This window comes from Chiloscyllium punctatum, chromosome 19 (assembly GCF_047496795.1).
Source record: "Chiloscyllium punctatum isolate Juve2018m chromosome 19, sChiPun1.3, whole genome shotgun sequence".
NCBI classification, from domain to species: Eukaryota; Metazoa; Chordata; class Chondrichthyes; order Orectolobiformes; family Hemiscylliidae; genus Chiloscyllium; species Chiloscyllium punctatum.
Window position 1 is genome coordinate 88923453 of NC_092757.1, and position 24005 is coordinate 88947457.

A 24005-nucleotide genomic window follows, 5' to 3' on the forward strand; every position below is an offset into this window, starting at 1 on the left:
GTTGGTTAGGCCACTTTTGGAATATTGCATGCAGTTGTCTCCTTTGTTAGAAGGGTGTTATGAAACTTGAAGGGGCTCAGCAAAGATTTACAAGGATGGTGCCAGGGTTGGATTTGAGCTATAGGGAAGAGGTCAAATAGGCTGGGGCTGTTTCCCTAGTGTTGCAAGATCACTCCATAGCCTCTGTTTAAAACCATGAGGGGCATGGATAGGGTAAATGTCATTGTTCTGAGCTGGGGAGTCCAGAACAAAAGGGCATAAGTTTAGGGTGAGGGAAAGAGTCTTTAAAAGGGACCTGAGGGATAACTTGAGGATGTGTATATAGAATGAGCTGCCAGAGGAAATGGTGGAGCCTGATACAATTGCAACCTTTAAAAAAAGTATCTGGATGGGTATATGAATAAGAAGGGTTTTGAGGAAGATGGGTGAAGTGTTCACAAGTGGGATTAGATTGGATATCTGGTATGGATGAGTTGGATTGAAGGGTCTGTTTCTATGCTGTACATTTATCTCTGACTCTCTAACATTGCAGACAGGTGTATGGCCTCCACTCCACTTCCTGAAGTCAAAGACCAGTTCCTTTTTTAGTTTCTATAGGCATCATGCTGCTAAGCACTCAATCTTCCCTGTATCGTCTTGTGCTGAGATACAATCTTCTGAGTAAATAGACAGTATGCAGTCTTGCAACCATTGTGGCAGTGGCACTTAGTAATTGCAGTCTATGGATCAGGAGGTAGAGGATTCAGTTAAAAGGAGTTGACACTGCACATTAGGAGTTTGTTTGTTTGAAACTATGGTATTGAATACAGTTTGTATTAAAGGGCCAGATGTACATATCCTAGTTGTCTGTGGAGGTGGCATCTTCAGGCCTGTTGTCAGAACAAATTGTGTAAAGGATCTAGGCAATTTGGTCGTTGATTAGTCATGACTGACCTTGAATACTGAGGTCAGAGCCACTGGGCAGTAGTCACTGGGGCACACTACATGATTTTCCTTTGGCACTGGGATGATGGACAGTAGATACATAGTATACTACATGCAAATTTCCCTGCAAGCCACTGACTAATGTATCACTTTACTGTCCTGGAATTTCCTGCTGGTATTGGGGGTTAATCTGTAGTAGTGGACTGTAGTTTATAGTAGCTGTCCATACCTTAATGGCAACTAGGGTCAAGCAAGAAATGCTGGCCAGTCAGCAAGAACTATTCCTAGATTGTCTTTTTAACACAAAGCAAGCCAAATTATGCAAGTGTTAACACTTGTAAATCTGTGTAAGCATAGGAACATGACCTATTCAAACATGTTATGAATCCCTCACTTAATATACTATTCCTCTAAGCTACCATGCTAGAATTTTAACTTTATGCCTTGGGGTAAATGGGGAAAATAACAAATCTACAGCTTTTGTGTAGCTATTTAGTTGATCGTCATAGCCATAATTGTGTACAGTTGTGCTGTACAATTCTGTAACACTTAGTGCAGACATTTAATGGAAATGGTTCAATTTCCACTGATTTTTGGCTATTCTGAAGGAGAAATGTTGCTGAAATCTTTTTTGGGTTTAGAAATCTTAAATTCTGTTCATCCCTTCTGGATGGATCAGCTAAATGGTTTGACTTTGGAACTTTACAAACAAGTTATGAATTCTCTGGATGATATTATTGAAATGGCTAGGTTTCCCATTTTGATTTTTAATTCTAGGTACCGGTAAGTTCTTTGGTCAATGCTTTGCACTCTCTCTCTCAACCTGAGCGCAACGCAGGTTTAGTTTGTGTACTAGCTGCTACACTCTTCCTCCATGGTAACTCTAGGGTTCTACATTGTTTTCAGTCAACTGGTTGTTACACACCTGGAGCAGATGAACTTTAACATGTGCCTCCTGTCTCTGCTACAGAATAGCAGTGCACAAGCACCCTTTGTAGGGGGCAACTTGCACTTTTTTTTGCATTAATTAAGCAATTGGGGAAACATAGGCCTAACATTTTTCTAAGGTGATCCCACCCCACATGCACTTCTAGATATTTGACAAGTTGAATGATCCTTAACTTTCCTCATAATACAATGCCACACAGGCTAAAATAGCTGAATTATGTGGAAAAGGACAAATTCTTTGTATTCAACTAAGAACAGGCAGCAATTTTAATATTGCATTAAGGTTGAGGTTATTGTGCACTTTGCTGTTTGTAATAGTTCTTCACTTTGTTTTGACTCGACACAAAGATCCTTCATCTTACTAATTCTGCCCACTTGAAGGTCACATATACTGGGCTATGGGTCTAAACATAGGCAAACTTCCAATACTTAGCTGGTTTTATCCTGTTGAGCCAATAGGCTGGCAGTTAGCACAGATGGTTTGGTTTTTGATCCCTTCAATAGGAATCCTGGTTGGATTTTGACTGAAGGATCCCCAAGCCAGAAGTAACAAATCGAATTTGTCACTTTCGCAGTAAGCATGCATCAGATGTGACCTTGGCCAGTGGGCAATACTCCTGTCAAATTAACAATCTAATGTGTAAATCTTACCGAGTAGAAATGAGAAGCCAGGCATCTGGATAAATGTAAATTTTCCATGTCAGTAATCTAGTTCCATTTTAACTTGTAATCAGGCACCAGTCTTGAGTGCCTCAGAATTTATACTTAAAATGCAGTCATATAGTAACTTTCCTACAACCATATTTGTTGATAAACATTCAATGTTCTGTGCAACTTTGAAATGTAGTGAAAGTGACTTTTTAGTCTCTAGAATTGCATAATTCTCCTCTACATGGTAAACTCTGCAACTGAAAGTCCTTTCTGCATGGCAAATGGTTAACTTGCTGAATATCCCTTAAGATTTAACTTTTCAGAATTCAACCTGGAAAAATAGTGATTAAATTTTGAAGGTCAAATTTGAATGTAGAAGATGGGGTTAAAGGCAGGTTCTTGGCAGTGGTATCTTGGGGTTCTTGTCCATAGATCACTTAACCTTACCAACTTTGGTGACAACTTTAAGGTATATGGTATGTTGGCTTTCATTAGCAGGGATTGTGTTGAAAAGCTGAGGGGCTATGCTACTGCTCTTATGTCCTGGTTAGACCATACACTAATATTGTGGTCCGTTCTAGTTTCATTGAAGGACGTGGAAGCTCTAGAGGATGCAGAGGAGACTTACCAGGATGCTTTGGATGTAGGTTTGCTTGTATAGCTGGAAGGTTCATTTCATTACCCTACTAGGTAACATCCTCAGTGGGCCTTGGGTGAAGCAATGCTGAAAATTCCTGCTTTCTATTTGTTTGGGTTTCTTTGGGTTGATGCCATTTTCTGTGAAGTAACTTCACAGTTCCTTTTTTCTAAGGGGGTGGTAGATGGGGGTCTAACTCTGGAGTTCTGGTTGGAATGACTGACTTCTCGGAATTTTTGTGCATGTCTTTGGCTCATCCTAGGAGGAATGTGTTGTCCTAGTTGAAGTGCTGTCCTTCCTCATCTGTATGTGAGGATACTAGTGAGATTGTAATGTCCTTTTGTGGCTAGTTCTCAAAGTCTTAACACTCTGCCTTTAGTCCAGGCATCATCCTGGTAATGTCTTATGAAGAGGTTGAAGGAGCAAGGGATTTTCTCATGGGAGCAAAGAAGGATGAGCATTGACTTGATAGAGGTGTACAAGATGGTGAGCGGCATAGTGGATAGCCAGAGATATTTTCCCAGAGTGGAAATCTCTATATCACAGGTTGTACACAAGGTGATTGGAGGAAGGTTTGAGAGATGTCAGAGGTAGGCTCATCAGTGGGTGTGTGGCATGTACTGCCAACCATTGTAAAGTCAGACATTTTTAACAACTCTTCAATAGGCAGTGTTGGGTTCTTTCCCAAGGTTTCATAAATGGGATGCAATTCACAACAACCTTTGTGAACAATTTAGTTTACTTGAGCTTGTACAGGCTAGGTGACCCCTCAAGGGAGGGTCAGGCATGTGAAGTGGTCAAAGTGAAGTCCTGAAATAAGAACACATCCCTTCATATAGGTCTGTCTGCAATGCTTACAGATACTCTAGTCACATGCTACTTGAGCAACCCCCAGTAACTTCCCTCAGTCACATGTACACCAATGCCAGGACAATGAGATCATCCTGATAAAGTAATGCCTAATCCTGGGAATTGAGTCAGTGAATAGTTTGCATAAGTGATTCCCAAGGACAATGCAAGTGTGACATACCTAGATTCAGGATGGCTAAAAAGCACTTCTGAATGGAAGAGATTGAAAGTTTATTTTAATAGGGGGCTTAGTAATAAATGACTTGTTTTGTTTTTAATTGGAGTGGGTGTCATTTGAATTCCTGTCATCCCACATCTTTCAATGTTAACTCTGCAGTTCAACCCTTGTAATATTGCACATTCAATTTCTGATTTAATCTTTTAACATTATGCATGGCTGATGGGTTAGTCTGACCTTTAATGTAAGATAAAAGGTCAGCACAACATAGGTGGCCTGTACTGTTAAATGTTCTAAACACTTAGTAAAATATCACAGCACTCAATAGACACTCCAGAACCTGGCCTTTTTCTTAATGCTGTTGCTTCATTATCCACACTGGCCATCTTTCTACATAGCTCAGTTGTCTAGGTTAAGGACTCATCTTTGCAATGGGGCTTAGCAGCATTTGCAAGATGGGCTATCATTAAAAGTATAAAGAAAGCATGGACATTGCAGGCAAATGGCAGTGAACATATGTTGTTTCAGCAAATCAATAGTCTTGCACTGCAATAAAAAAAACTACCCCTTTTTTTCTTAAGTACTGTAAGGTTGCCACCTCTGACAGCACATTGCAGATTAGATTAGATTACTTAGTGTGGAAACAGGCCCTTCGGCCCAACAAGTCCACACCACCCCGCCGAAGCGTAACCCACCATACCCCTACATCCATGACCAGGGAAACAGTGAAGCATAAGCAGCTTGCTTACTCCTAGCTGTCTTTCAGACTCTGGCTGGAGTGGATATACATTGGGATGTGTTGAATCTGTTTAGTATTCATTAATCTCAATCTGAGGTTTTTGCCCATTGACCATTCTCCAAGGGTTCAAATGTTTTCATTGTACTTGTAATAGTACAGTGACTTGCTAAGCAAGCTCCAATGGAAAGTTTGTTTAGCATCTCTAAATGAACTGGAATGAAATGTACAAAAGTCTGTAAAATCCTTGGATAATGTAGACAGATGGCATGAACAGTATGATGCTTGTCCTTCAAGGATGCCTTTGCAAGAGAATCTTGTGACTGCATCAAACTGGTAAACACAGCTTGCATTTGTGCAGCAAGCAGGATAGTGTTTTTCTCTTATAGCTGAGAGCATGACTGACTCTTGAATGTCCAATATAATGTTTCTGTATCACTGACCATGAATAATGTAGTACCTGCTCTCCCATTGATTTAGATAGCTGTCTGTAGCAATAAATGTGAAACACAATTACAAAGTTTGCCTTGCTCCATCAAAATCAAAGAATCCCTACAGTGTGGGAACAGGCTGCTTGGCCCAAAGTCCTCCCCAGACCCATTTCTTTATCTCCCCCCTTCAGTCAGGAGTAAGTGCAAAGTAGTGATGTACTTAACCGACACATTCCTGAACATTCTGGGCAATTTAGCATGCCAATTCACCAACCTGCACATCTTTGGATTGTAGGAGGAAACTGTACAAACTCTAGACACCCAAAGCTGGAACCAAGCACAGTCCCTGGTGCTGAGGCAGTAGTGCTAACCACTGAGCCACATGTTGCCCATCTAACTTCTCTTGCACACCTGGTTTTTGCACCAATGTGGTAGCCATGTTTAATATCTTCAGTAAGCATAAGTGGGCTTGATTGTGCAAGGAATTTTCAAGAGTTTTTCAGTATCTAATGGCATATGTATTTGATTTTAGAACTATTAATATCTGATGGCTTTAAAATGCTGTATTAAAATGGCTTAAATGTCCCAATTGCAGATGAGCCTGGTGCTACAAGTTCTTAATACCTGCAATCCCAGCTATCCTTAAATTTCTAGACTTGTGCAGGTTCAATTTACTTTGAACTAATCACTTGTTCCTGCAATGGAATAGATTGACACCTGGTACAGCCTGAATTTGAGTAAACTTTGACTCTAGTCTGTCAGCTTTGGTTAGAATAAAGCAAGTCTGTTTCACTCATTTGATCATGCAGCTCTCAATTGTAGCTTGCAATTTCTGTATCACTTTAGATTGTACAAAGGTATATGTCACCTGTTGTCTGCAGGATGAACCTCTGCAAGTTTCTCTCTTTTTTGAGGTGTACTTTAATGTGAATTATTGCCAACAAGAATGCTACTGGAATTTCCTTAACTTTTTTAGTTGAAATAACATTTTTGTCTCCTTTTTCCTTGTGTTCAGGTCACAGTTGCACTGAATTGTACTTGGAGCCAATTCAAATTTCTTAGTTGCGCTTGGATAACTGAGAAATACTTGGTTATGTCATGGCAAAAGAATGCTTTTGTAGTTGACCTAGGCTTGTAAGCAGCTAGCTTCAGTTCACTTTCCTATATTAAATATTACTGCAGATCACTTAACTTCTGACTGGGCATTATCTTTAGGTTCAGATTTTGTACATAAACTTGTATATATGGCCTCTTGAAATCCAATCCCTCCCTCAGAATTTATTTCCAGGCAACTGACCAGTATTTCAACTTTCCAGCATTAGTTCAGTAGAACCAATTGTCAAACAATTGGAGTATATGTAATGTATCTTTCAGTTCTGCATCTACACCTTTTTAAGGCTTGTATTAGATTTTTACACAGGAAAATAAGTTTAAGTGCAGCTTGAACTATAGAATCCAGTTTTTGCTGGAGCTTGACTGGCATTGATGCACTAACTTTTTTCCCTCTAGCTCCAAAATCTGGGCATCAATCCTGCAAACATTGGATTCAGCACCCTTACTATGGAGTCTGATAAATTCATCTGCATTCGGGAGAAAGTTGGTGAGCAAGCTCAAGTAGTCATAATTGATATGAATGAACCAAACAATCCTATTCGCCGTCCAATCTCTGCTGACAGTGCTATTATGAACCCAGCCAGCAAGGTTATTGCATTAAAAGGTAAGCATGTATTTTAATGGTTAAAACACTAAAAACAAGCAGGTGACTGGTTTTTAGTACTGGGTTTTTTACAAGGCAGTGTATTGTTTTGGATTTTCTTTTGATCTTCAGTTTTAGATTTTGGGTAACTTGGGCCTATACTAGCCTTGTTGGACTAGAAATAACCTGTATGGGTTCTTCACATGGGTGTATGAACTCATGACCATGATGCAAGTCTACCTTAACTCAGTAGTTTTAGGTGCACATTAAGCAAAGATTATTCCAGTAGCAATTATCTAAACTTCCAGTTTAGCTGATGTATTCAAACTAATTTGTACAAACATTACTCCAATGTTCAAAAAAGGTTGGATTTAGAATATTAAGTTTTTAGTAGCTTAATGTTCAATTCTAGGTGAAGTGATTGATGCTAGTTAATGTGTATTTGAACCTGATAGTTGAGTGAATAAATAAGACTTGCATTCCTCTGCACTGTTCAATATGAACAAAGTGTGGATTCTGACTTTGAATCCCATCCCTTCATCTGGTCAGTATAAGAATTCTTTCAGTGTAGCCATCTTCCACTTATTGTACTGCTTGAGTACTTTAATCTGGATCTGGGACATTTGAAAGACTTCAGTAATTGCAGTCTTGAGCATGATACATTCCTAACCTGTTTTGTCTTTGGATTGAGATGAGTACAATATCAACTGCCTTGAGCAGTGACATCCTGAAAAACTTTAGGTAATTCTGTTTCTGAATGATTGTGAACAGTTGTGTAGTTTAGAATTGTCCTTGGTGTAAAGTCAAACTTTGACAAATTTGAGAAGTGCCATAGCTTGTTAAACTTGGCTTGAGTTTCTGAACATCCAGGTTTCAAACAATGCTCCTTTTTTTGGTTCTGTGTATGTAAACACTTGAGTATAGATCACACCTAACTAAGTTGTGTTCTTGGCCAGCTGTGTCACTAATTCCATTCAATGCAATATGCACTTGTGCAATGGAAAAATAAACAGGGAAGTATGCAGAACCATCCTCATTGCAGAAATTGATCACACATTAAGATCACTTTTTTGTCTTGTGGCCTATAAGTGCTGTATTGCCTTGGAGATTCTGGAAACTTAATGGGATTTCCAAAGCCCAGTCAAAATCTGCCATAGGAGATTTTCTGTAGCTTCCTTGTATTCTGTTGCATTTGAAGCAGATTTTGACTACCTTGACAGCCCCTAACCTTGGGCTTTATTTTGGGAAAAACAAGGGGGAAAACACTTCCTCTTAACAAATTCAAAGCCCAACTAGACAATACACTTTCTGAATTTAATTCAAAATAATTTAATTCCAGACCTTTTTTCAAAAACTTTGTTGATGCCATTTCACGAGCTTCCTGGAAGATTTCAATGTTCTCTTTTTAAATGTGGACTTTCTTAAAAGCTGCAGTCTCCTCTCGTGTTAATGAAATGCCTTGCAACTTTTTTCTAGAAGTGGGGATTTAAATCTAAACATGGGCTACCAAAGGTTAACCTTAAGCTTGCTTGTCATTATCTAGAATTTGTTTTACTGATCCAATAACTTTGCATTTCTTTACTGCTTTCTTTGTGTATAAGCAGATGGTGAGTTACTTTTAAATATAGACTCTCCTGGTCCAGTTTATAAAGTATATTGCTTTTTGGGTTTTAAGACCAGCTTGCTTGATATTTCAGAAACATTCAAGTTTAATGAACAGTTAATCATAGGTAAAACTGACAAGCCTGTTTTGCTTGTACAACTTTTTTGCAGCAAAGTTTAAATGCTGAGCATTTCCCCACAATAGAGAGGTTAGAATTGAGTCCATTTTAAAGCTGCTTTTGCTGACTTGAGTAGGTGAGTACGAAATGTTACCTAATATAAAGATTTCTGGCTTAGAGCTTAAAGGGGCTAGCAAGTAAGTAGCATCTGATCTTGTTAGGATAAGTATCTTAAATTTGAGCTGACATCCATTAATTGATCTAAAATCATGAACTGTCTAAATTTTCAGGCAAGAATGTAGCATTTAGTTTATGAACTGGACCAGAGCCATGAGCTGGAATTTTGTCTTTATTGCTATGTAGTGTTGTGTATAACTGGACACTTGGGATGGGAACAAGGCACAAAGCAGTTAGTCCTTTTGGAATTGTACTTAACTTTACATCTAGGAGCTTTTCACCTTGTGTTCCATTTATTGTCAGGTGGAATGTGGTGGTGTCATTCATGCTCTTTTGATCCCTGTTTAGGGATGCCCCTCATCTCCAGAAGTTAGCAATTTCATACTATCCAAACATCAGATGAATGATATGGAAATTGTACAATCTTTGACTAATTCTCTCAGCTTTTGTGGGGAGAATTGAGTGCTAGTTAAAGATGTTCCCATCCTTAGTGCTGTGTGCTCTGCATACAAATGTTTCTGGTTCAGACCTGCAGCCATTCACATGTAATGCAGTTTTGTAAAAGGTTAGCTTTTTACAAAGCATTAACTGTAGACCAGTACTGCATACCCCTTGGTGTCTTTATGCACTTGGGGTCAAATGGATAACTTGAGTTATGAGCTTAAGGATCCTTGATCAAAAAGCTAATGCCAACAAAAATTTAATAACCATGGCCAGTCCAGTAAGAAAAATGCTTCCAAGAATGTCCTGGTTTAATTGTGTAGGTCATCAGATCTGTTTAACTTCTCAGTTTGCCTTTTTAAGGAATCATTAATGCCTTTTTAATCTTAAAATTAACTGTCAATAGGCCAGTAAACATCGAAGGGAAAAGGATATGGCAAACTAGTTTTTAAGCAATATCTGTTTTGACTTAATCTTTCAAATTAACTTTTTTACAGCTGGAAAAACACTGCAAATATTTAATATAGAAATGAAAAGTAAGATGAAGGCTCACACTATGGTGGATGATGTCACTTTCTGGAAGTGGATCTCTCTCAATACAATTGCCTTGGTAACAGACTCTGCAGTGTATCACTGGAGCATGGAGGGAGAGTCTCAGCCAATGAAAGTTTTTGATAGACACTCTAGTCTAGCAGGCTGCCAGATCATCAATTACCGCACTGATGCTAAGCAGAAATGGTTACTGCTCATTGGCATCTCTGCCCAGGTATGGCATTCACTAGATGTTTTTCTCATTTGTACTAAAGGCTTTGCCAGTAAGCCTGTTTTGGGATGTGGTAAATGATATTCACTTAAATTGCATTATGCATACTCCAGTGCTGTCAGCAATTGTTACAATCAATGCCTCAGAGCTGATGGCATAAGCAACAGTCAACTCTGGCAACCAGCTCCTACCAGGATGTTTCTATAAAACATTCTATAAACGTTGAACAGCTGGTCTTCTGTTTCCAGCTATTTGAGAAATAGCTAAAATACTTAAATTGCAGGCCCATAAGCTGTTTTTATTGAAATTAAATGTACTTGTGGTAACTAAGGCATGTGTCCAATGACTATGTATGGACTTAAACCATGTCTGCAAATGACAGGCATTTGTAGGGACTTTGTAAACATTTAACTTTTGAATTTTTCAACAGCAAAATCGTGTGGTTGGAGCAATGCAGCTTTACTCATTGGACAGAAAGGTATCTCAGCCAATTGAAGGTCATGCAGCAGCCTTTGCGCAATTCAAGATGGAAGGCAATGCAGAAGAGTCAACATTATTCTGTTTTGCAGTCAGAGGGCAAGCAGGAGGGAAGGTAAGCTTACAATTGCATATAGAGGGTAGTACTGGCCCCAAAGTTGATGGGCAAATGTTTTCATGACTGAGCTTTTTGGTGAAAGCTGTCTCCAAATGCATATATGCTAGCTTACCATTCAATTTCCTGATCTCCAGCTTGGGATATTAGCAGCATTTGTCATGCTATTGATCTATTAAGATACTTTCTGTTTAGGTATTTGAATTTGGTTTCTGATACTTGCTAGTGAAAGTGACTGACTACTTTGGCCCACAGCTGCACTGATTAAAGCAAAAGTGAGGGCCCATGGATGGTAACTTCTCCCAGCTCCAGAAATCCGTTGGAGATGAGTGGCAATATTTATGTTCACTGTCTAGCCTGTTCAATGCACAGCTACTCATGAGTTGGAATGAACTGTTTGAATAAAGTTGGAGTATGGAGTGGCATACAGTTGCTTTTTCTGAAACAATTTCAGGCCTAAGCTGTAAATGGAGTTGAAATAACAAGGATTGGTGTTGGGCTCTTTAATTTGTCACTTACTTAAATGATTTGGATGTGAGCATATGAGGTACAATTAGTAAATTTGCAGATGACACCAAAATTGGAGATGTAATGACAGCAAATTACCTCAGATTACAACAGGATCTGGAGCAGATGGGTCAATGGGCTGAGAAGTGGCAGATGGAGTTAAATTTAGAAGAATGCAAGGTGCTGCATTTTGGGAAAGCAAATCTTAGCAGGACTTACACTTAATGGTAAGGTCCTAGGGGGTGTTGCTGAACAGAGACCTTGAGGTGCAGGTTCATAGCTCCTTGAAAGTGGAGTCGCAGGTCGGTAGAATAGTGAAGGTGTTTGGTATGCTTTTCTTGACTGGTCAGAGTATTGAGTACAGGAGTTGGGAGGTCATGTTGTGGCTGTGCATGACTGGTTAGGCCACTGTTGGAATATTGTGTGCCATTCTGGTCTCTTTCCTATCAGAAAGATGTTCTGAACCCTTTCAAGTTTCACAAGATTTACAAGGATGTTGCCAGGGTTGGAAGATCTGAGCTACAGGGAGAGCCTGAACAGGCTGGGGCTGTTTTTCTCTGGAGTGCCAGAGGCTGAGGGGTGACCTTAGAGGTTACAAAATTGAGGGGCATGGCTAGGATAAATCAGCAAAGTCTTTTCCCTGGGGTTGGGAAGTCCCGAACTAGAGGGCATAGGTTTAGGGTGAGGGGAAAGATGAGACCGAAGGGGTGATGTTTTTATGCAAAGTTGTATGTGTATGGAATGAGTTGCCAGAGGATGTGGTAGAGGCTGGTACAATTGCAGGCATTTGGATGGGTATATGAATAGGGAGGAGTATGGGCCAGGTGCTGGCAGGTGGGACTAGATTGGGTTGGGATATCTGGTTGGCATAGACATGTTGGACTGAAGGGTCTTTTCCATGCTGTACATCTGACTCTATATAACTTGTGCTGTAGGTTCATGGTGTGTTATTGTAACCTTTTGGCTTGACTAGTTGATCTCTAGCTGAATTGTTCTACATACCACTGGTATAAGTTTTTAGTTTTGCAGTTTTAAATATTAAAACACTGTACAACATTCATATTAAATAGATCACTTTCACAACTATGTGCATGTTAATTCTTTACAGCTTCACATTATTGAGGTGGGTACTCCCCCTACAGGAAACCAGCCCTTTGCCAAAAAAGCAGTAGATGTCTTCTTCCCACCAGAGGCACAAAATGACTTTCCTGTTGCAATGCAGGTAACTTGAACATGTGCAATAAAAATACTGATTTGAAGAATCTAGAATCAATATAGGATATGATGCAATGGTTTACACTAATGATTCAAGGCCATGACACTCCTGCATGCAGTTTGGATCACTTTCTATAAGCAAAGATTGAGTGCTATGCTCCTACACAACTTGGCTGGCTCAAGTAGACTTGATATGCAACTACCTGTACATTGGCAGCTGGCATCAGCATTGTCTCAGTGAAGCTCCATGGCCATGGATGTTTGCCAGATAAATGAGGTTTAATTTGCATGCCCCATTTAACCTGTATGAACAGTCTGGCATATTGTACTGTGGCTATCCTAAAAGATAGCAAAATTACAGTAATGGCTTTCAGCCCACCAATCTGACCTCTTTTTGAAATTCAAGGTTGTGTAGGAGTGGCTGGTTAGAAACTTGTAGGATGGAGAGCACCCTTGTCTGAGGCATCCAATTCTGGGTTCACTGACTTCAGGTCTAAGTATAAATCAGTAGTATATCTTTGTGCAGTGCTGAGAGAGTACTTATTGTTGAGGTGCTGGTTTCTACAAATGATTCCCATCACCTGCTTGGGTAGATGTTAAAGATCAATTAGTTCCTTGAAGGGGGGGTATTTTCTTTGATCTAATATTTATGAATCTAACTATCTCCAGAACAGACTGTGGTTATTGTCATGTTGTGGAATCCTGTACACAACTGGCTAGTACTTGGTATTTTTCAACAATAACTTGCATGTAAAGCACTTCATTAGATCTGCTCTTGAGAAACTTGATCAAGTGCTATATAACTGCATGGTTTCACATTCCTAGAGAAACTTTCTAGGTTTGAATACTTATGCATAGTTTCACTACCCTGATGTTTCTCTGCAAGGTTAAAACTTGTTCCCTAAGCTTGTCATCTCATCACCCTTCACAAGCTCCAATCTCAAAGTCCAAAAAGTATATGCAAATTAATGGGTGAAGGGAGTTTGTGACAGATCATCAGATTGAACTAACCTTCTCTTTAGTGTTTTTTTTTTTGTGTAAAAGTGGAATGCTGTTACATGCCTGTGCCTCACTTCATTTAAGTCAACAGTTCAGTCAGTTGCAGTCTTTGTAGAAATAGTTCAACCAGTCAATTTTGCTCCTCCACTGACTTGACTTCCTCCTCAGTCTTCCTGTTTTTTAACATACATAAAAGCTAATGAGTAGCTTCTCCATGCTAGAAAGTGGAAGTGTGAAATGTCATTGATCACTGAATTGCACTTTGGTCCAGGTGCCATTTGAAGTAAATCTAAACTTAGATGACAAAACTGTTTGACCTGGTTGCTGTGATGAGAAACTTTGTAGTAGCCAGCATGCTGATCAAAATCTAGGTTCCAGCTTGGTTTAAAGCAGGCAGGTCTTTGGAGTGGCAGCTACAAATATCCCAAAGGTATCTTCAACTCAAGTCTTCATGCGCCATGCAGGCAAATACAGAACCGGCTATGCCATGAGGCTAATAGCTGTCAACATAACTATAACCTAATAACTTGAATGCTCCTGTTAACTTCTACCAAACACTAGAAGTTTTTGTTTAAAATCTTTAGTTGAGATTTGAAGTCCTTCTATGCAGGATTATCCTTGGCACAAATGGATTTTAATTACCCAATGCTTAAACTTAAGTAACAGATGTAATTGATCCCTTGATAGGATACTTCAAATACTGTGATAAGCCAGTTAAGTGATCTGTGAAAACTCAACTGAACTGAGGCTAGTCTGGCTCAAATGTGTATTAACTGAACATTGCATACCATTTAAGACATTACAAAGTATTAAACTTCTTTCCCTTAAAGATAAGTGCAAAGCATGATGTTGTTTTCCTGATCACCAAATATGGATACATCCATCTATATGACTTGGAGACCGGCACCTGCATCTACATGAACAGAATCAGTGGAGAGACCATCTTTGTTACAGCAGGACATGATGCTACATCTGGAATAATTGGAGTGAATAGAAAGGGTCAGGTATGGAGGCATTTGGTTTGGCTGCAAATGTTGGTAGCTTTTGCATGTCTGAATTATAAATGCTTTTAAAATTGTATCCAACATTTAACCTGCAAAAGCTTCTAGTGATTTCAATGTCATTTATTCTTAAGTCTGCATCTTAAGTACTCATGCTTAAAGTGGATTCAATGCCTGGTCTTGAGACTTGCGCTACACCTCAACAGTATGTATGTGCTGCCCCTTTGTATATCCATGAACTTGTGTAAGCGACATTTGGCTATGGCCCCCTGCTGCTAGTTCCTGGCACATCCAAGACAGTAACTACTTCCAATTAGGTGGCAAGGCCTTGTCATGCCATAATTTTTAATATTCTTGGCCACAGCCATTAATCTAGACAGGCCTATTTGCAACTGACCAATTCAACTTAAATATTTTACAATTCCAGCTCTTTACCCACTTCTATTGTTCCTCTTCTCTTTCAACATTTTTCCAGATCTGCCTCTGCTCTCCAACTCTATGCATCACCTGATCCCAAACAACAGGTCAGCACATGTAGACTTAATTTGAAGTTTGCTTCAGAATCAATGAAATTTTAAACATCTCCCTATCTAGTATCAGTTGAACTACTCCGGTTGTGAATTCTTCCAACATCTGGACTAAGTCTTCTGTTTGAGACATCCAATATATCCTTTTTGTTCCTAAGACATCTGGCACAGCATTCTTGATCAGCCATTTTCCTTTGTGGTAATGTAAAGCCAGATCTAATGCTATAAACAGACTGTTCTGGTTACCAGTAGAACAAATTGCATGTCAATTTAACTTTCATTTTAACTAAAACCTGGAATGTCTTTACCTGAGGTGCTGTTTGTCAGTTCAAATGACCCTATTTTTGGGTCAGAATAAAAGCTTCAGTTTATGTTGACCTTTTAGTATTTACTATGATCTTGAACTTCAGTTATAATTTTTTGTAAAAAATTCTGCATAATGCAGTTGTTTCCAGTCTGATCCTTCTATCTATTTTAACGAGCTATAAAATCTATGGAGACTCATGGGCCAAGTCACTTCATCACAAGTGATTCTCAAACTAAAAGCTGTACAATGGCTGTCAGCTTGCATTATTGACCCATAACCTGACCCAGTCTTGATCAAATAGTTGTCAGCATAAACTACTGTGGGTAGGCTAACCTCGCTTATTTCAACACCAAACCAGTATGTAGGCCAGAATTCTTTTCACTCAACTTGACAGTTAAGTTGGTGTTTAGTGAACCAACTGTTACAAGGTTTAGTGTAAATGGCAGCAAGCTTACAGCACACAGTTGGCCCACTGAATCTGTGCTTGCTTTCCAATCCAGTCAGTGCAAATCCTAATTCGTTTTGCTCTTGATTTGCATTCCCAGGTAACATTAGAAAGTGCTTGCATCTTGCAACTTTTCAATCTGTACTAAGTCCTTTTATCATATAAAAGTTCTCTTTAAATTTGTGTTGAAAGATTCTAAAATTTTATCTATCCCAGGGACAGCAACCTCCACTTTTCCAACAGAAGACTATAGCTAGAATTTTCAATCCCTGGAATAATCAAACTCTTCTGCATCCTTTCAGTGTCCCTTACAATTTTACCTCCAAGCAGTACAGTTGCTCAGGTTGCCACACTGGTATGTCAGTATCTTCCAGCTTAGGCAGTTACTACTGTGCATGGGCCTGACCCTTCAGAAGAAACTAGAGATGGGTTGTTGATGTGGCAGCCTGAATTAGTCATATTGTTGTGGTCCTAGAAGTTATTTGCTCTAATGACTCTATTCCTATTTGTGTAGTTGAGGATTAGAATTCTTGATTGAGCACTGATGCAGTAAACCTGTTTTCTACCAACAAGGGAATGTATGACTTGTGTGGATATGTTAGATCAATATTGATCAATATTGATCTTAATCCATATACAAGGACTGCCTATTCTGAATTAATGAATATTGAATGTTTGAGCCTTTGTAGCATAACAGTTAGACATAAAGACATAACACAAGTGAGCTGGGAACTTGCTAAGGAAGTGATACTGCAGTTAAGGGCACAGCAGCATCCCCTGGGCATAAACAAGTAATAAATTTTACAGATACAAGAACTGTTCTATCAGCCAACTTTCATTTCTATGGAAAGACATTGATGCCTAAGCAAAACTGTGTTTGAATTAATGTTTGTCATGGTACTAACAGTAATTCAGTCATGCTATAGTTTCTGACAAAGGTTGCCTAATGTTCCATGAAAATGTCTAGTTGAATTGTTAAATGCATTCTCAAGCTAATGTTTGACTCCTCCTGTTATTTCAGGTATTATCTGTCTGTGTTGAGGAAGAAAACATCATCCCTTATATCACCAATGTGTTGCAGAACCCAGACCTTGCACTGCGCATGGCTGTGCGCAATAATCTAGCTGGGGCAGAAGAGCTCTTTGCTCGCAAGTTCAATACTCTCTTTGCTCAGGGAAACTATTCAGAGGCAGCAAAAATAGCTGCAAATGCACCAAAGGTAATGTATTAGTGTAGTCTAAAATTGAGTTGACAAGATAAATGTATCCTGAATTGGGACAAAGGTTCATTAGATATTGGCTGTAACAACCCAGGTGGGCTTAAAGATGTTGCAGCTCTTTTAAATTGTGCTATCTGCCTAAAACATGCAAGTATTAATACAGAAGGTGGCTACAAAATCTGACAGTTAATAGCTTAGTATTAAATCAGGACAGTATATTGAACCTATGGCTTGTTTTTTGCTTGCCATCCGAACCTTGTTTCTTTGATTTAGGATGTGATATCTGAAATCCCTTTTGGACAAGGGGACACTTGCCAACTGGAAGCTTCATCACGGAATTTTGGCTTGCTTTCAAGTTTGTGCATATTAATTTTAATCTGTCTTTTTTTCTAAACCAGGGTATTTTGCGCACTCCAGACACTATTCGTCGTTTTCAGAGTGTAACTGCTCAGCCAGGACAGACATCCCCTTTGCTTCAGTACTTTGGAATACTGCTTGATCAAGGACAGCTGAACAAATTTGAGTCTTTGGAGTTATGTAGGCCAGTGTTACAGCAGGGGCGTAAGCAGTTGCTTGAGAAGTGGCTAAAAGAAGATAAGGTAACTGAATTTCCACTTCTGTTCATTCCAGGTGCTCTTGCTTTGTACAATGAAGCACTAAAGCTTGCTACTTTAGGATTTAAAATATTAGCCTGCTTATGCTTGCAGCATTGGTCTTGGCAAAAATAAGTGAACTGTTATCTCTACTACTGTGTAACTTTGGATTTTCAGTGTGGGGAAACAAGTGCTAGTGTGTTCTCATCCAAATGAGTTCCTGACTTAACCTGTGACTTGAGAGCAATCCCATACAAAGATGGAACTTTAAATACCCCTTCACTCAAACTTGAGTCAATCCTGGCATTGCCAACCCCTCAATCCACTAATGCTGCAAATTCCTTGTCCTATTTTCCAGCTTCTCTCTAAGGCTGAAGCCTTATGGTCTGTAATACTTTAGGGTCAGACAAGGTTTGACTTTACCAGAAAGATTAAATTTAAACCAACTTGGCTCATGCCAATAACTGTTTTCATGCACTTCAAAGGAAGTCTGTCTAAATTAAAGTCTCCACTTAAATACATAATGTTGTCTAAAGTATTACTAGCAGCCTCTGAACCTGGAGATAGTGAGGACTGCAGATACTAGAATGTCAGTTGACCACCAATGTGGAGCTGTAAACAGTGCAGCAAGTCAAACCGCACTAATGGAGCAGGAGAATCAACATTTCAAGCAGGACTGAGGGAGGGGGGTTGAGAAAGTGGGTGGGGCTAGGGAAGACAAGTAGGATAGCAACAGGCGGATAAATCTTGGAGGTAAGATTGCTGTGGTGACTAAAAGTATTCACTGGCCCAATTTGCATCATATCTAAAGTGTCCATTTTTAAAATGTCATCTACTGCAGCCAGCAGTCCTTTAAGTTGTTTGGCAGTCCTTCCAAATATGGAAGGCTGTATTAATCTGTTGCATTTGTCTTCACTTTCACAATCTGTTCAACTCTAGGCATCCATTCTTCCCTGCACTACAGTATTTAGATTTGTGAACTCGTGCCTTAACTCATCTGTAGCAAATCTGCAATTTGCATGTAGACCATAACTCAAGCTAATGCATTGTGCTCAATTGATCTCATTTTCATTGGCACCAAATATTTAATGGGTTAGCCAGGCTTTAGACACCATATTAAAACTAATTTGAACATCACAAGCTTCCACAGGAACAGGTAGCAATGGAGGAAAAGGTGTTAACACTGTTTCCAGTTCTCATGTGCCTGTATAATTTTTAGTGGTACAGAACTATCTTATAGTAAACTAAAATTTGAACTTGTTACTTTTGTAATGGGCTCAATTGATGTTCCTATAGCTGGAGTGCTCTGAGGAGCTTGGTGATATTGTGAAGTCTGTGGATCCCACACTGGCATTGAGTGTCTACCTGAGGGCAAATGTCCCCAACAAAGTGATCCAGTGTTTTGCAGAAACCGGTCAGTTTCAGAAGATTGTGCTATATGCAAAGAAAGTAAGTGTTCTAACATTAGTCCATACTTTTAATATTCAAAACTAATCAAATATAGAACTTGTTAAACTTTTCATTCTGTAAGACTTAGAACAAGAGTGCTGTCCTGAATCTAACTGATCAACTTAATGGAAACTTAAGTTCCAAGCTTTACAAAATCCCTAATTGTAGCTGTGCACAAGGCTTTCTTGGAAGCACAAAGCCGAGAATGGGCTGTAACAACCTGCACTGTTTCCCTCTAGGATCATGACTAGCCTCCCTGATCTTATCCAATGACCTGAACCTTTCCTTGTGACAAATCTTTGCCTTGACTGTGTGATTAGCTTAAATATCTACATACCTTCTATTTGGTAAGAAACCTGAACCCTTAAATGTTCTACTCCAACCCTTCATTTTGACACATCTGGTTTAGATCCTTGAAATCAGGGCAAACTGCCTCTACCTTATCTCATTGTATTCAAATGAGATTATCTTTCTTTCATCTTGTCATTACTAATTTTGGAATATTGCATTCCCTTGCCCTGAAGATCAATCCATCTCCCTTTACAAAAGGAGACTGGTTCTTCTGTTACAGGATCTGGAGCTCAGCAAGACTGTTTGAACTTGTATTCTGATCCCTTGGGATAAGGCAGAAATGCTACTTGTTGTCTTGCCATACCTAAAATGTTAACTTTTTAAAATGACTCCATGATCTTCCAATGCATCTGCACACCATTACTGTCTAAGTGACATTTTAATTATAAATAAATGTCCCATTACTTTGACACCATTTGCCAGGGTTTGCCCATATCCAATTGGACTCTACTACTACCAGGAACCTTAAACATCTCATTGCCCCCTTAGATGACATTTTTAAATAGCTGAGACCTTTGCACTGATGAGCAAAAACTAATTGCAACCTGAATTACTTTAGGTTGGAACAATTAAATAGATAAACATTAAACCTTGCAAGCCGCAGTCCTGTAACATTCGCAAATGTTTCAATATGCAACCATCTGGTATGATCCAATGTAATTACAAGAGGTCCACTTATGGTAGGTAAATAATAGCTTATCAAGATTAACACTTGTGTTCCACACCATCTTTCAAATTCTTTCTGGCTTTTGGGGGCAGTCACACTCTTAATGACTATCAAGAATGCCACCAAGTGCAGAAAGTCTGTTCATACCTGATGTAATCAGAATGGGCCAAGTGGTCCATTCTTGCTATTTCTTACTTGTCCACATTTTAAAATGGTGCTTTTGGGTTGTGATCCTGCTTAGTGACTTTGTTTCAGTCACTTAATCTTGCTGTAAACTTCTCCAAAAATGGAGAAATGTGGTGCAAACCAGCTGAAATTATGTAGCTAGATGACATTGCATGCTTGGATTTTTTATAATCTCCTATATGATCTCTATTCAGGTTGGTTACTCCCCTGATTGGATATTTCTGCTGAGGAATGTAATGAGGGTCGGCCCTGATCAAGGACTTCAATTTGCTCAGATGTTGGTTCAGGATGAAGAACCTCTTGCAGATATCACTCAGGTGAACTTTTTTGCTTAAGACATTTTTCCTACAAACTTTTTGTCCACTTGCTGCAACTTTGAATGGCTTTGCAAAGGTGAAACCCTTGTTTCTGAACTAAATTCACATTGCCCCAGCTTCTTTAAATTCACTTTTCTCCATTTCCTGGAGAAATTGCATTGCATTGAACGTGCATGAAGTGTGCCTGTAATGAAGGGCTCTGGGTTGATGGCTTTCTAATAAAACTTTAGGTCTAATTACCCAACCTATACTACAGGCTCTATGGCCTTCAGTGTATAAGATTTAGAATGTTCTTGAGTGATCTCATGGCTTTGCAGGTACTTGCCATTGCTGAATTTCCATTTGTGATATGGAGATAATACTATTCTTAAGTGGACCTTTTTTGGTCAGGAGGCTACAGATTTGATCCATTTTATCTAATTTGATTACTATAGAGGGTATTTAGTGATATCTCCTGGAAAAGCTTGTAACCCTGGAATGTCTGAGTGTCTCACATAGAAGCTGTATATGTCAATATGTTGTTTTTTCAACTTGTATTTAAATATTTGCAATTTGTTCTGACTTGGAATTTGCTCATTTGTGGATGTGGGCAACAGATCAGTCCTTTTATAAAAGGAAACGGAAAGTGGAAGTGGGTGTCTGAGCTGAATGGGAACTTGTAGTGGGATGAGTTTGTCTTGGTTTAATAACCTATGGTAATCATGTATACATGAATAGTTGTGCCAAAAGTTTGCTTTTAAAGCATTCAGCCCCAACTTCAGGAAGTTTTTGGCACATTGCCAGAAATGGTTTGTCAAGTAGTCTTTGCAAGATAAGTATCTTATTGCCTCAAGGTGTAACCTTCTGATCCCACTGTCTTGCTGCAACTTGAAATTGTCCTCTTGAACTTTCAACTGTATGAAACTTACTCCAATCACGTATCGAACATTTGAAAATATTTAATTCAACTTGCTATTGGTTATTGTTGCAGATTGTTGATGTGTTCATGGAATACAACCTGATCCAACAGTGCACTTCCTTTTTGCTGGATGCCCTCAAGAATAACCGTCCATCAGAAGGACCATTGCAGACTCGCCTCCTGGAAATGAATCTCATGCATGCACCTCAAGTATATATCTTTCCATTAACTATTTCACTGTACTTTACAAAGACAGTTACTCTTCTACCCAGAGCATTCAAGATTTGAATATTGCACTGAGCTCTGGCAATGTCTAAATATGCTTCATGGAATTGGTTTAGCTGACTTCTATGGTTTGACCTCTGTAACAAAAGCCAATAAAATTCAGTGACTATTTTATCACAACATGGAACTTTAGTCAGAAGTAACTCTTTTGGTGGAGGTAGTGTCCCTGCCTTGAACCAGAGGCCTGGGTTAAAGTTCCACCTGCTCCAGAGATTTGTAATGACATTTCCAAACAGGTTGCCAACAAAAATAGGTTAAATCTAAAAAGAATTAGTACATATCATGGTTTTGAACAGTAAGCTTTTTAAAAAGAAATGCACCACATTAAGGTGAAATGTGGAGGGGTGAGAGCAAACTTGGAGTATATGTTTGGGTCTGTCTTGCACACTGTATTAAAGACTTGTAATTGCTTGCTACATCACTAATCTATTCCAGTGAGACTTCAAGGTCACGTGAAATCCAGCTTTGATTTTTATGGGAACAAATTTGGGTAGAATCCTGCCAGTTAATGACTAGTTTCATCTTGCAGCTGTTACTGCAGTAATAAACTTGTTAACATTTCAGTCCCCTAGTGGCTGCATGAATGATGTGCACCTTAACCACTTTGGAAAAATGAATTGGACAACCAATGTACAGCTTAATATCAAGTAGTTAGGTTCTTGACTGACTGAACTGCCTTTATTCCTGATGAAGGGCTTTTGCCCAAAACATCAATTTTGAAGCTCCTTGGATGCTGCCTGAACTGCTGTGCTCTTCCAGCGCCACTAATCCAGAATCTGGTTTCCAGCGTTTGCACCTCCTGAATTGGTGCATCTACCTAATATGCTCTGAGCATTCTCCCTCCCTTGTCACTGATTTTTAAGTCATGGGTGCCCTGATCCTACAGATTGCCTCCACTCAAGTTTGTTTTGCATGTTGGCTTTGCATCAGCAAAGCTGTTTTTTTTTTCCCAATAGATGAAGGTTTTAATTAGTGCTCCCTCTTCACTCAGTCCCTCTTTCCAATGAGGTTCCCCAGAATATTAGACTTAAATACTATTACTTTGTTTTCAGGTTGCAGATGCTATTCTTGGTAACCAGATGTTCACTCACTATGATCGTGCGCACATTGCTCAGCTCTGTGAAAAAGCTGGACTACTACAAAGAGCCCTAGAACATTATACAGACCTGTATGATATTAAGCGTGCTGTGGTGCACACCCATCTGCTAAATCCAGAGGTCAGTAAATGGTTATGGTCTAATCTCAGATTTTAGGATTAAAATTTGATCCAACTTGGAGGCCTAGTTTAAAACTAAAATTGAGCTTAACATAGCTTGATCAGAATATTTAGCAGTTGAAGCTAATTTTTCCCCAATTGTAACTGAAACGACTGCATTTTTCCTTCCTATAGTGGCTTGTCAATTACTTCGGCTCCCTGTCTGTTGAAGATTCTGTTGAATGTCTACGTGCCATGCTGTCTGCTAATATCCGTCAGAATCTGCAGATTTGTGTGCAAGTAGCTTCCAAATACCATGAACAACTTGGTACACAGCAGCTGATTGAATTGTTTGAATCTTTCAAGAGTTTTGAAGGTAGATGTTTAACTTTTAATAAATTGAAGGAGTTTTTAAAGCTATGGATAACTTTATTTCAGATGGTAGAAAGGGGATTACACAAGCTAAGCTTTCATCACTCAAATTTCCTCTTGTATAGATTTAAATGCACAAAGTTGACTTGTCTTTGTACCAAGTCCATGAATCAGTGGCAGTGCTTGCACAATTATCTAGATGTAAGAGTTCCTTTGAGGGAACAGTGCTTGTTTCAACTTGCAGTGGAAACTAAGATTGCTATGTCAACTTGGTTCACATTACTTCATACACTTAACACCTTTTTTCCAGCATTCAAAGTCCCAGTCATTACTGGGACAAAAGTGCCCAGTCCTGTCCTCTTAACCTTCTAGTGTTGTCAAACTCTCTTGCTGTAAGTTCATGCAACCATTGTTTTTTGTTTTTGACCTAAATTGACTTTATCTAATTTCTTTTTTAAACTGCATAGTGCTTGTTCTATACCATCTTTTTGAAATCTTCAACCTTATTCCCCTGTTAGTACTGTACTTGACCTGTCCCTCTATCCTTTTTTCTCAGCTACCAAATAATTTAGTAATCTCTCATTTTAAATTTTTTGGAACCCTGTATGCAAACTTCTCAATTTGTTTACTGTGGCCTGCTTTTGTGAATTTCTCTGGGCATTCTTGATTTAATCTCAATTTCCTATAACTAACTGCAATTAACTAAACAGCCATGGCATCTAGTCAGT

At 39.1% G+C, this 24005-nt stretch overlaps 1 protein-coding gene across 2 annotated transcripts in view; it reads left to right on the forward strand.

Annotated features, from left to right (window-relative positions):
• cltcb (clathrin, heavy chain b (Hc)) overlaps nucleotides 1-24005 on the forward strand; it is a 62724-nt gene that overhangs the window by 11725 nt on the left and 26994 nt on the right. For both annotated transcript variants that reach the window (XM_072590016.1, XM_072590017.1), the window contains exons 3-14: nucleotides 6864-7071; nucleotides 9887-10155; nucleotides 10583-10744; nucleotides 12360-12473; nucleotides 14296-14469; nucleotides 16767-16964; nucleotides 17363-17563; nucleotides 18854-19006; nucleotides 20405-20527; nucleotides 21498-21635; nucleotides 22763-22927; nucleotides 23101-23281. In XM_072590016.1, coding sequence (XP_072446117.1) covers nucleotides 6864-7071; nucleotides 9887-10155; nucleotides 10583-10744; nucleotides 12360-12473; nucleotides 14296-14469; nucleotides 16767-16964; nucleotides 17363-17563; nucleotides 18854-19006; nucleotides 20405-20527; nucleotides 21498-21635; nucleotides 22763-22927; nucleotides 23101-23281 — 2086 coding nt within the window. The remainder of the gene's footprint in view (nucleotides 1-6863; nucleotides 7072-9886; nucleotides 10156-10582; nucleotides 10745-12359; nucleotides 12474-14295; nucleotides 14470-16766; nucleotides 16965-17362; nucleotides 17564-18853; nucleotides 19007-20404; nucleotides 20528-21497; nucleotides 21636-22762; nucleotides 22928-23100; nucleotides 23282-24005) is intronic.